This window comes from Rhodnius prolixus, unplaced genomic scaffold (assembly GCF_049639745.1).
Source record: "Rhodnius prolixus isolate KJV_2025 unplaced genomic scaffold, Rpr scaffold_13, whole genome shotgun sequence".
NCBI classification, from domain to species: Eukaryota; Metazoa; Arthropoda; class Insecta; order Hemiptera; family Reduviidae; genus Rhodnius; species Rhodnius prolixus.
In genome coordinates this window covers 11,732,377-11,745,408 of record NW_027411583.1, presented here as the reverse complement: position 1 = coordinate 11,745,408, position 13,032 = coordinate 11,732,377, and the positions used below count along the sequence as shown (strand labels likewise).

At 34.6% G+C, this 13,032-nt stretch overlaps 2 protein-coding genes and 1 long non-coding RNA gene across 18 annotated transcripts in view; 1 reads left to right on the top strand and 2 right to left on the bottom strand.

The window, feature by feature from the left end:
* LOC141447784 (uncharacterized) overlaps positions 1-7,540 on the bottom strand; it is a 22,598-nt gene extending 15,058 nt beyond the window's left edge. For all 3 annotated transcript variants that reach the window (XR_012454573.1, XR_012454572.1, XR_012454574.1), the window contains exons 1-2: positions 7,394-7,540; positions 6,428-6,588 (exon numbers count right to left, since the gene is read on the bottom strand). This is a non-coding gene — a long non-coding RNA (uncharacterized lncRNA). The remainder of the gene's footprint in view (positions 1-6,427; positions 6,589-7,393) is intronic.
* LOC141447767 (mitochondrial sodium/calcium exchanger protein-like) overlaps positions 1-13,032 on the top strand; it is a 15,678-nt gene extending 2,646 nt beyond the window's left edge. Inside the window, exons 6-15 of one of the 2 annotated variants that reach the window (XM_074115577.1) lie at positions 2,640-2,708; positions 2,791-2,862; positions 4,940-4,999; positions 5,111-5,265; positions 6,394-6,523; positions 7,322-7,461; positions 7,539-7,692; positions 9,715-9,795; positions 11,627-11,694; positions 12,785-13,032. In XM_074115577.1, coding sequence (XP_073971678.1) covers positions 2,640-2,708; positions 2,791-2,862; positions 4,940-4,999; positions 5,111-5,265; positions 6,394-6,523; positions 7,322-7,461; positions 7,539-7,692; positions 9,715-9,795; positions 11,627-11,694; positions 12,785-12,973 — 1,118 coding nt within the window. In that variant the 3' untranslated portion in view covers positions 12,974-13,032. The remainder of the gene's footprint in view (positions 1-2,639; positions 2,709-2,790; positions 2,863-4,939; positions 5,000-5,110; positions 5,266-6,393; positions 6,524-7,321; positions 7,462-7,538; positions 7,693-9,714; positions 9,796-11,626; positions 11,695-12,784) is intronic. The other variant, XM_074115578.1, reaches the window with a different exon arrangement.
* Positions 12,849-13,032, bottom strand: part of S6KL (ribosomal protein S6 kinase like) — a 147,732-nt gene continuing 147,548 nt past the window's right edge. For all 13 annotated transcript variants that reach the window (XM_074115607.1, XM_074115600.1, XM_074115596.1 and 10 more), the window contains one exon: positions 12,849-12,956. The gene's annotated coding sequence lies outside the window, so the exon portion shown is untranslated. The remainder of the gene's footprint in view (positions 12,957-13,032) is intronic.

The following is a 13,032-nucleotide window of genomic DNA, read 5'->3' as shown; positions in this document are numbered from 1 at the left end:
CATTTCGAGTTTTGTGCATACAAACTACGATTTGCGGACAGCATTGGTTTTCTGTTATCATTTGAAGAAAACTGCTCGCAGAATCAATCACATCGAATGCTTGTCGAAGCTTACGGTGAACATGCTCTTGGTAAAACAGTGCTTCGAGTAGTTCAAAAAATTCAAAATCACTACTTTTCAACGAAGAGCGTGGTAAACAACCAAAAAAGTTCGCAGACAACGAATTGGTAGCCTTATTAGATGTTGATGATACTCAAACTCAACAAGAACTCGCGGATCAATTGAATTTGACGCACAAAGCCGTCTCCATTCGTTTGAAAGCTGTGGGAAAGATTCAGAAAGTGGGAAAATGAGTTCCGCAGGAACTGAATGAAAGACAGCAAGAAAATCGAAAAACCACTTGTGAAATGCTGCTCGATAGATACAAAGGAAAGTCATTTCTCCATCGAATCGTGACTGGTGATGAAAAATGTATATATTTTGAGAATCCTAAGCGTCGTAAATCATGGGTGAGTCCAAGCGGACCATCGACATCCACTGCAAGAACGAATCGCTTTGGAAAGAAAACAATGCTCTGTGTTTGGTGGGTTCAGAAGGGTGTATAATCTGTTACGAGCTGCTAAAACCTGGTGAAACCGGTAACACTGATCGCTACCAACAGTAAATGATCGATTTAAATCCATTATTACGTGAAAAACGACCGAAATATGGAAAAAGGCAACACAAAGTCATTTTTCTCCATGATAATGCCTCATCACACACAGCACAACGGGTCAGGGAAACGATCGAGGCGTTCAGTTGGGAAATACTAGCGCATGCGGCTTATTCTTCAGACCTTGGCTCCGTCCGATTATCATCTATTCGCATCACTGGGACACGCTTTCACTGAACAACGCTTCAGATTGTATGAAAATATACGAAAATGGCTCGATAATTGGTTCGCTTCAAAAAAAGAACTGTTTTTTTAGCGTGGCATTCATAAACTGCCGGAGAAGTGGGAAAAATATATAAATAGCGATGGAGATTATTTTCAATTTAAATATTTTTTTATTATTTTCAAACAACAGAAGTGAAATTTTTACAAAATAAAATTCCGGTTTCATATTTCTACACCGGTATTCACACTTCGTTGAGATTTACTTTGACAAGTTACGGTCAGATTTCGTGGTAGGATCAATAAAAAACACAAGGTTCCAGCTTCCTGAGATTTCTCATTGCGTCCTTAACCCATTAACTGCCACGATCCCCAATTGGGGATATTTTTTTAAAAATTTGTAGAACTGTTTTTTTGGCGGCAAATAACAAATTAATTTAGAGCAGTAAGTAGTAAACTGTATTGATGGTAAACATTTACATTTTCTTGTCTAGTTTTTGGTCAATAAGAAAAGAAAGTGAAAATTTCCAGGTTAGTCGTTCCTAGCAGCCATGTTACTTCTCAAGTTTGTTTTTTATCAATTATTTTTGTAATAATTAAACTAAGCGTTTTAGCACAGTTAATTCAAAGGTTCTAGTTGTAGGAAACAATATTATCTTCCATAAATATTTTAGAGAATTAGAGAAAATGGATTTTGAACAGTGATCCCCAAATGGGGATCGTGGCATACAGGGTGAACAAATTTCCGAGTTATAGAATACTTTTAGTATTTATTTATAGAAATGGGAACCAAATAATTTTATACATTCAGTGAACTAGAAGAAGCAGTAAAGGGCCTTCACTTTTTAGAGCAGTTTGACTTTGAGTCTGATACTGATTCAACAATAGATATTGTTGAACAGCCTCCGGACTTACTAGATATTGTTTCTGATGTTGAAGAAATTGACGAAAATGAATTAGTTCATTGCCAGCCAAAGGATGTCCCGGAGATATTAGAGCTTCATTCCAGTAATTTTTCTGTAGAGTTCTCTTTTATGAAACCAGACACTGTCAGTTATATCCCACCAAATCAGATCAAGGATGTACAGATAGTGCGATATTACGGTCATCACTTTTTGAATCAGTTTATAAGAGGGAAACCAATACGATTTGGCTTCAAGCAAGGGGTCATATGCAACCGGTTACTGTTTTCGTGCTGAATAATACGAAGGCAAACAAAACGGTGCGTTTCAAGTTGAAAATTAGGGTGCTTCCGTCATATTGAAAAATATTTCAATCATTGATAATACTTCAAATCTATTTTCTATTACTTTTTTTTAAAATTTTCTATTACTGACAAATAAGAAAACCCGTTAAATCCACAGAGCTAATAAATACATGTTTCAATAAGACGTAACAACTAGTACTCAGTTTTGAACATACAATCTGCCACGATCCCCAAATGGGACTTTTTTAAAAAACCTTTCATTTTTTATATAATGCATTATTTTATAAATTTCACTTATTAATGACAATTTTGACTCAAACTAAACATGGTAGAGTAAAAAAAGTACATTTAAAAAATTTGGCCAGTATTCCTGGCGATAATTCAATATCGAAAATTTGGCCAGTATTCCTGGCGATAATTCAATATCGAAAATTTGGCCAGTATTCCTGGCGATAATTCAATATCGAAAATTTGGATTCGATCGCCATGCTTCCTCTTAGGAAAGAATGTTGGTAAACGTTGATTGATTTGTATGAATTCCCCTTTGTTTCTTTCCAGCCTTTATAGCTTTGTATATGATATACATTGCAATTGTACTACTAGGCCAATATGCAAACATGAGATATGGTAAGAACATTTTATTTTTTTTAAATAATTGTTTAATTAAATAATATTTTGTAAAGGTAACAACTTTTGTTTTATCATTCAGTAAAAATGAAATTACGGGATCAAGAAAAGTCCAAACAATCAACAGAACAAAAGTTACAAGAAACTTTACAAAGTAAGTAAGCAGTTTGTTCTGTGCTGATGGACGGCAAATAGAATGGAAATTTTACAATTCGCCCCCAATCTTGAATTTACTCTCTTAAAGCAATGTTTTTTTCTATTTAAATTTATCTATGCATTCTTATTCTTTGGAGCGTTGAATTGGTAGTGGGAAATCTTTTGTAGTAGAGTCCTTTTATTTTTTGTCTCCTTTCTAGAAGCACCAGCCAGTGTGTAACGGAGAAGAGCTAAAGGTAAAGCTAAAGAGCTAACTTCCTTCTTCTTATCGGTCGCGAACCCTATACTGTCGAGTTTCTGGACAAAATGACTGCCCAGTTTCAAAGCAAAGCAAAATGTTAGGTAAATTAGGAATAGGAACAGAGCCGAAAGGTACGATGATATCCGTGCATCTTTTCCAGTAATCCCTCTCTGTGGTTTTTACTTGACTTTAAAACCAATTTCCCATATCTTAGGGCAGTGGTTCACAATCTTTTCATTTTATATTTTTCTTACACAACATAATATACGAGGTGTGTTCAAAAAGTAACGGGAATTTTCGTTTTTTGAAAAAAATATTTATTTATTCATCTACATTAATATTGTCGCCTTCAAAGTAGTCCCCTTCGCATACAATACACTTGTGCCAGCGCTTTTTCCAATCCTCGAAACACTTCTGAAACTCGATCTTTGTGATAGCTTTCAGCTCTTTCAGCGATTCGCTTTTAATGTCATCTATGCTTGTAAAACGACGGCCTTTTAATGTTCTCTTTATGTTTGGAAATAGAAAAAAGTCACATGGAGCCATGTCTGGCGAATATGGAGGCTGGGGCATCGTTAAAGTTTTGTTTTTGGCCAAAAATTCACGAACAAGCAATGAAGTGTGAGCAGGTGCATTATCGTGGTGCAAATTCCATGAATTGTTTTGCCACAAATCCGGGCGTTTTTTTCGGATTGCTTCACGCAAACGGCGTTGAACTTGTAGGTAGTACTCCTTATTGATTGTTTGACCTTGTGGCAAGAATTCATGATGCACTACGCCATTAAAATCGAAGAACACAGTGAGCATAACCTTCACATTCGACCGCACTTGTCGAGCCTTTTTCGGTCTTGGCGATCCAGAATGCCTCCACTGGGACGATTGAGCCTTAGTTTCGACATCATATCCGTAAACCCATGTTTCGTCACCTGTTATAAAACGTTTCAGTAGATCCGCATCGTTGTCGACTTCATTGAGTGACTCTTGAGCAATTTCCATTCTCCGCTGTTTTTGTTCGAAATTCAACAATTTTGGAACAAATTTTGCCACACGTTTCATACCCAAAACATCCGAAAAAATTTCATGGCATGAGCCAATTGATATGGCAACATCATCAGCGACTTCTCTGATTGTGATTCGGCGATCGTTCATAACCATTTCTTTCACTTTTTTCACGTTTTCATCGGTTGTTGATGTGCTTGGACGTCCAGGTCGTTCGTCATCTTCAACGTTTTCGCGACCATCTTGGAAACGCTTATACCACTCGTAAATCCTTGTTTTACTCATAGCAGACTCACCATATGCCTTTATTAACATTTCACACACTTTATTTCATTTTTTACGCAAAATTTAATACAAATTCTTTGATCCATTTTTTTTAACAAACAAAAATCGCCAAGCTCGAAAAACACGTCTAACCTTAACGGCTGCCACTTAAAAAGTAAACAATGAATATTACTGAAAATTTTATCGTACTTCAGGGGCATGTGTACCAACATAATAAAAAAAAAAATTTTACAATCAGACTCTCCAAACCCGCGAAATTTAAAAATTCCCGTTACTTTTTGAACACACCTCGTACCTAAATTTGAAGTACCATGCGTTGGAGTATTAGTCAGTAATAATATAGTAAATTAAACCAGCAGCAAGTTTGATTTTATGACGTATCATTGCACTCAAAGATTCATCTTAAACAAATGGACACTTGTAATAAACAAAAGAATTTTTCTTTCTTGGACGAACTAACCACTTGTTAATATCATGAAATTTAACGCATAAAATGACAATAATTAAAATAAAAAACTTCGTGAAACTAATACTTTACTTTTTCCAATAGGGCAAAAATCTATATACTCCCAGTACTTGATATTAAGGGAACAAAGATTCAGTAGAGGAGGTATGTTACGACTATATTTTGACGTAAAATAAGATAGATCACGTAATTTCTGGTCAGCTGATTCTCTTGAATTTGGAATTTTGATAGTTTTTTGTTTTTTTCTTTTTAAAGTTGCAAGTATAAATGAATTAACCAGAAATAAACAGATGGGGCAAGTGAGATTAAATGAATCAATGTGGCAACAACTCTATCGTTCCTTATTACCATTCACTGTTGTTGATTGGGCATTTATGCCGTGGTATGAAAAAGCCTTAAATGTATTACAGGTATTTTAAATACATTAATCATATTCTATTAGCATTTTTTTTTAAAATATCTAGAGTGAACTCACAAGAGAACTTTGAGAATTGTAGTAAGAGAACTTTGAGAGTCGTAGTGAGAGAACTTTGAGAGTCGTAGTGAGAGAACTTTGAGAATCGTAGTGAGAGAACTTTGAGAATCGTAGTGAGAGAGCTTTGAGAATCGCAGTGAGAGAACTTTGAGAATCGCAGTGAGAGAACTTTGAGAATCGTAGTGAGAGAACTTTGAGAATCGCAGTGAGAGAACTTTGAGAATCGCAGTGAGAGAACTTTGAGAATCGCAGTGAGAGAACTTTGAGAATCGCAGTGAGAGAACTTTGAGAATCGCAGTGAGAGAACTTTGAGAATCGCAGTGAGAGAACTTTGAGAATCGTAGCGAGAGAACTTTGAGAATCGTAGTGAGAGAACTTTGAGAATCGTAGTGAGAGAACTTTGAGAATCGTAGTGAGAGAGCTTTGAGAATCGCAGTGAGAGAACTTTGAGAATCGTAGTGAGAGAACTTTGAGAATCGTAGTGAGAGAACTTTGAGAATCGTATTGAGAGAACTTTGAGAATCGTATTAAGAGAACTTTGAGAATCGTATTGAGAGAACTTTGAGAATCGTATTGAGAGAACTTTGAGAATCGTAGTGAGAGAACTTTGAGAATCGTAGTGAGAGAACTTTGAGAATCGTAGTGAGAGAGCTTTGAGAATCGTAGTGAGAGAACTTTGAGAATCGTAGTGAGAGAACTTTGAGAATCGTAGTGAGAGAGCTTTGAGAATCGTAGTGAGAGAACTTTGAGAATCGTAGTGAAAGAGCTTTGAGAATCGCAGTGAGAGAACTTTGAGAATCGCAGTGAGAGAACTTTGAGAATCGTAGTGAGAGAACTTTGAGAATCGTAGTGAGAGAACTTTGAGAATCGCAGTGAGAGAACTTTGAGAATCGTAGTAAGCAAACTTTGAGAATCGTATTGAGAGAACTTTGAGAATCTTGCGAGTATTTACCTAGACTTTTTAATTTATTTTTATTTTTTTTAAATTTAATACAGTATAATTGCAAGATTTTGTATTAAGTTCTTAAAATTTGTTGAAGTAATTGATGATACTTGTTATTAGGCTCCAGTATCAGTGGTACTAAAACTGGCCATACCTGTATGTAATCTACAGCAGCCGCAAGGAGGCTGGTGTAAACTTCTTGTGTGCATTAACATGTGCGTATGTTTACCAGTAACCTTCTTCTCCTTTAGTGAGTATTCTCAGTATATATTCTCAGCATCAGATTATCTTCAGGTGGTACTCCCACATGAAGTACTGCAAAAAAAAAAATCATTAAGTGATTATATTGAATCTTAAGTGATATGAATAGTTTTAGATTAAAAAAAATAAATGTCAATCTCTTGAAAATATCAAAATAGCAATAGTCCTATTCTATTCTGTGATGCTGCCGGAGATGCTTCTCTTGATTTCAATTGAAAAGTATTATGTGGGTCTATCAATGAACCTAAATAAATGAAGCTGCCCACCTTTAAAAAAAAATCATAATGTCTGATACCTGGAGAGACTGAGTCTGGATAATATTTGGGTTCCAGCAGCTATTCGTAAATTCGTAGTTTTCATTGTTTTCTAGGCCAATCTTTCTAAAGGTCGTTATCAGCATATAAGTTTGCAAGCGTCAAATTGGCTAAGAGTTGAGTAGATTTATTAAAGTTGTCTACAATCTGCTAAACGGCGAAGAAAAGATCATTCCTGGCCTTTCCTCTTAGGATCCACACTGGGCTAAGTTTGCGTTCTCTGTAGTTTTTTTTAACTATTCTATCAGAGAGCACTTTAAAGCTTTGTTTTTTGTTTGCTCCAGGGAATTTACTTTCTATAATCTTCAATAGTTAATCGCGTAAGAGAGCCACCGATTCATTGTATGCATATTACTGAAGAATTTAAAAATTGAAATTTTAAAGAAAACTAATCAAGTTAAGAATATTAATAAGCTTGTAATGTATCATTATCATGGATAACAAAAAATTAAAAACACATTTCTTTTTTAAAGGTGATGTTACCCACGAATTCGGAAGGGCAACATTAGTTTATAATATACCAAATTATGTGTTTATCTCCTTACCTGGTTTAATAGCCGCAGTTTTAATCCTTTTTTTTACCAAGGTCGATAAAGCACCTCGTGGGAATTGGGTAAGATTTTGGATTCTGTATACAAAACATTCTTCATTTGACTATGATTTTCTTATTTCCAAATTTTTCTATTTTAGATTCTAGCCTTCATTGGATTTCCAATAGCAATAGTGGTGGTGAACTTTGCCTGCCAGACGGTAGTTTTAGTGTTGGAAAGCCTAGGTACTAGATTTGGTGTATCATATTCCACGTTGGGTATGACACTGCTAGCCTGGGGTAACAGCCTAGGAGGTAATTAGTTGTTCATAGTATTTTTAGTTTTTATTTCTTTGAACAGTAAGATGTAATTGTAATACGAGGTGCTATCCAAATGATCCCAGTATGTCAACTCTACAGACGATTTAGTTATAAGAATCATAGCTTCGCTCGTTATTCTTAGTACACAATTATGGGGGACAGCGAAACTTTTCTAATAGTAGGAGAGCTGGTTTATAAAACAGTTATACAAGGGTTGTTCATAGAAATGGTAGATGTTAAAAACTTGGGAAAACGTTTGGAAAACTTTTGGTGATAAAGGAATAATTAAAACTCCTTTTACAACTATTCACAAATCGCCGCCTGTAAGCTATATGCGGTCGGCCATTAATTCACTATGTTAATTTTAATTAACAAAAAACTAGATATCACTGAATTATAGCACGTATATTTTTTTTCATTCATCAGTTTAGTGTAAATAATTTGACTTCAGCCATGTTTTTCTGTCAGACACTGCTGCTGACTTCATTTCCAACAGTTCAGCTGGTCGGACTAAGTTACTTAATTTATCCCACAACCTTTCTATAAAAGTCCACAAAACTAAACCTAACATTCACTTTAAGATCACGTAACCCCCCTCACTCAGTCTGCTGAATAATGAATCTACAATAATGCGAGGAAAATCCGAAATCATATTTTTCTGGAATCGAAATGAGCCTTCTAGCGGTAAGCCTTCATGTTCTCCTAACAGTGCTAATGAGGGCTATGATCACGTTATAGTATATTGATTGCTCGTTAAGTACAGATAAAACTTATTAACCAACCAAAATATCGCTAAAGCCTTTTTGTGAATCAAGGAATAGTTCAACTCTGGTTTTGCTGATTGCCCTAAATGCAAAAGATATAGGTCTGTCGTACCATCTGGTATTTCGTGTAAAACAACCGCAGCAATGCCTGCATCATGGTACAGTTTTACAGGCAACTCGGAGTTGAAAAGGACCAATACTTGGTCGGAAACTATTTCTCCTTTGGTTTCTTGAAAACATTCTATTGTAATTGTTTGCCTTTTTCAATAACTCATATAAAGATTACAGAATTTTGGTTAAATTTTTAGTAAATCGTCAGACTGTACCAACAAAAGCTTGCAGATCCTGGATAAAAGTTGGGCTCGTAATTTCGCTGATTGCTCCTACTTTTTCTTCGGCCTAAAAAGTTTGTTTCTGGTTCGAAAAACTTGCACTTTTTGAAGTCTAATCTAAACCCCCTTCTCACAATTTTTCAAACACCAAGCGAGAGCAAATTAAGGTATTCTTCTTTCGATGCTCCAGTCACTCACTACCAAATTATCCATAAAAACTTTACCAATCCGAGAACTACCTGAATACACTTGCCAACAATTTTTTGAAAAATTGCCATTGCTGGCTTGGCAGTCTATTCAAATTGAAAATCCCCTAAAGCGCTGACCAAGCTAAAAACATTTTCGTTTCCTTCCTTAATTCCAAATGGATATTAGCCTTTTAGAAATCCAGTTTAGTGAATGTCTTACGTTTTTGAAACCGTTCCATATTTCTTCTATCCTCGACAAAGAATACCTAGTAGATAGTACACAGTAATCTTGTAGTTGGCACACACTCGGATATTGCTATTTTTTTTCTTTAATACAATTATTTAATGGTATTTCTTCACCCCCACTCCCTATTATCTATCCTGGTGATAATACCTGCTGCCTCCAATTCGTCCAACTCTTTGTCCACTTGTTTCCTGAAAACAAACGCTATAGCTCGGGATTTTATAAATTGTAAGTTTCACTTCAGGGCTTACCTCTAATTCATTTTTTTCATACTGTAACAATCAACAGTCGGTAGAAATGTTTTCGAATTCCGAAAAGCATAGCTTTTTTAGCTCTCCCTCCGATGTTTGCTGTAGTATATAAAAGAGCGTTCTGGCGCATGACGTCATCAACGTTCCTCACTATAATTATAAAATAATTACTACATCACAATAATAATAATTTATAATTTTTAACAATTAAAATTAATTTTCAATTTCATATTGAAGATTTAGTATCGAACACAACGCTGGCCAAAAATGGAATGCCCAAAATGGCATTAGCTGCATGTTTTGGATCACCACTCTTCAGTATCCTTTGTAAATATTTACAGGTTAATTAAGGTGTATTAGAATTTATAACAAGTTTTTTACATTAACAATAAATATAAGTAAATTAAAAGTAATGATTATAAATACAAATTTTCCTGTTATACATACTCAGTATCTGAAAGAAAGCACTAATAATAATAATAATAATAGTCTTTATTCAAGACTGGCTCCTGGCCATCGACCATCGGGGGAGTCGGTCATCTCATACATTAAATTAAACAGATTTGGTACATTACTAGTAAAATACAAAAACCAAATAAAAAGTACAAAATACAAAAGAAAAATTTAAATGGAAAATTTACACAAAAACAATACAAACGGGAAAATAAAAGAAAAACTTCTCCAAATAAGAAAAAGCAAAATAAATTGAAAACTTGTATGCTTATGCAAAAAATAAAAACAGAATAAAGCAAAAAATAATTTAATTAATTAATAAAAGATAAATGAGAAAGAAGAAAAAAAAGAAAAGAAATAAAAACAAATAAATAGCTAAAATAGATAATAGTAATATAGAAAAATAATCATCTCACATTTTATCTACGCACTAGAGTTTACATTTTGACGTAATCTTGAGGCAATCTTACAGAAATTGACAATTGAATTCCAGCCGTACTCTCCATTTAAGTATTTTATTAACACATCTTTCTGCAATATCTCCTGCTTTAAACATTTTAATCTTATTTCTTTTAATCTGGGACAGACAGCTATGAAGTGGAAAGAGTCTTCCGTTTGAGACAAGTTACATAAGTTACAGAGTGAGCTATGTTCGCTATGTTGATAGATTTTAAAGTTTAAATTCAACAGGCCACTTCTGGCCTTCATGATCCAAACACTATCGCTCATGTTATTGTCGTACACATAGCTAATACACTTATGCTCAAAGTTCAGCTCTCTGTACATCATGTTTGAAATTGATCTCTGTGCCCTTTCAATGAATTCTGCATGAAATATTGTTTCCAAACGGTTACGTATTTTATCAAATTCAGATTTCCAATTGCTCATATTCTCAAAAGAAATATCCGCAGTTATATTAAATTTATTTATGAGTTTTTCTAAATCAGAATACCAAAATAGTTTTTTTGCTATTAATTCTTTTGTCATTAAGAGAGGGTATCTATTAGCAGGAAGTTGCGTAATTTTAACTATGTAATTTAAATGCAGTCTGAGCGTGTAGATGAAGAGATGTGTCGAGTTTGTTTCCAGATACAGCAGATATGTCGGGGTGAACCGCGGAAGATTAAAACATTTTTTTAAAAAGAATCTTTGCAGCTTCTCCGCCTCTTCAAACATATTTCCTCCCCACACCTGTGCACCATAGCACATTACTGTCCTAGAAACTGTATTAAATACATTTCTCTTAGCAGAAAATGGTATATCTCGATTTTTCATAAAATAATTCCACACTGAATTTAGTGCTATTTTTGATTTGTGAAGTTTATCATGAAGGTGGGGTTTAAACGAGAGTGTAGGTGTTAGTATTATTCCCAAGTATTTGTACCTATTAGTAACCTGTATTAGTTCGCTACCTAATTTCCATTTCTCATTTTTCGAGGGCCTTCCCCCATTTCGAAAAACTAATATTTGTGACTTTGTTAGGTTAATTTTCAGATTCCAAGCATTGCAATACTCGAAGAACGCGTTAATCATAATTTGTAAACTTTTGGGATCGGTTGCCAAAAGGACCAGATCGTCCGCATACGCCAACAATTTTATTTTCGCATCGCCCACCCTGAAACCTCCGCATTCAATAGCCTCCTCTAGATCAGAAAGAAAGCACTATATCCATTCCTTACATCTAAAAAAAAAACAGCTTGCATTTTTGGAGCCGGTATAGCTTCTTTGGCCAGCTTGATAAGTTCCTCAGAAACCATTGCTCGGGTAAGATTGATCAATATTTATTTTAGTAATACCAATAAGCTAGAAAGTAACACTGAATCACTGTAATTTTACAAATTAATCTCTAGGATTAGGGCCAATCATTTCGCCACTCCTAAGCTCTTGACAATCAGCACCAATAGTATCTGAAGCGTGGAAATAAAATGAAGAAATTGATTTCCAAATAAAAACACTGTGGTTTCTTGATCATAATTTAATGGTGTCGAGATTTACAAACCAATAAACTAATTATTACAACAGACATCTGGAATGTGATATTAGTATTCATCGATACTGTAAATACGAAAACATTGCCGTGTCTGATGTCCCTGTTCAGCTTCTACTTCGGCAAGTCTTATTCACCTGCAATCCCTAAAAAGATAAAAAACAAAGTTTTAAGCTTATTCTTTACAGCACTTCTACTAAAATAAATGAACACATAAAATTCTTGCGTTTTTATTCTATTTAGAGTTTCTTTTATTTTACTTCAAGATACGAGACCAATTATTTGACTAGTAAAGAATATTGGTTGGACTTGTATATCCACATACTGGCCCTAAAGAAACTTGCCTCTGCCCTAAAGCTTCAAGGACTGCAGGTGGAAGGGTATCCTTTGGAACAGACTTAGATCTAACCCACCGGGTGCATATCCCTCGCCCAATGGCTGGATACACAAACGACCACAATTTCAACTCAAATTTAAATAGCATACCAGCCTCTAACATTATTGACACCACCACAATCATAGAATGAAGGGAGTATCTAGATTATGGAGTGAATCTGCCAAACTTGTTAATGACATGTTAATTGCGCAAGTCCACTTCACTATAATAAATTAATGCCCAAAATTTATACACATTAACTCAATAATATACACGCATTTTGAATTAAGAGACTATTTAGCTTTGTAGTATCTATTATAATTGAAACATTATACTAAGAAATTTTGTACAAAATAAATAAATATTGAAATCCTTTTAACCAACCGCTCTAAAAGCGATAGTAACTATTTGCTATGATTAGTTTCTGAGTGGCTCTTTATGAAATCATTTATTTTCATCCAATTTAATCTTATACAATTGATATTTTTCAGGTTCACCTAGGTTTGACGGGAAGTTTGGTCAGTTATTTTGTGTTCGCCTCGTTAATCTGTTCACTGTTCACTTTGACGCTGATGGATATGGATGGTAGAAGAAGTTATGGATGTTTCCTAATAACACTCTATGGTACATTCGTAATAATGGTCTTGATAGCAGAACTATGCACTGAAAAACGCAGATAGTACCATTTAAAAAAAATCATATAGACTTTTTTTCATATTACATATTTAATTATTTGTTA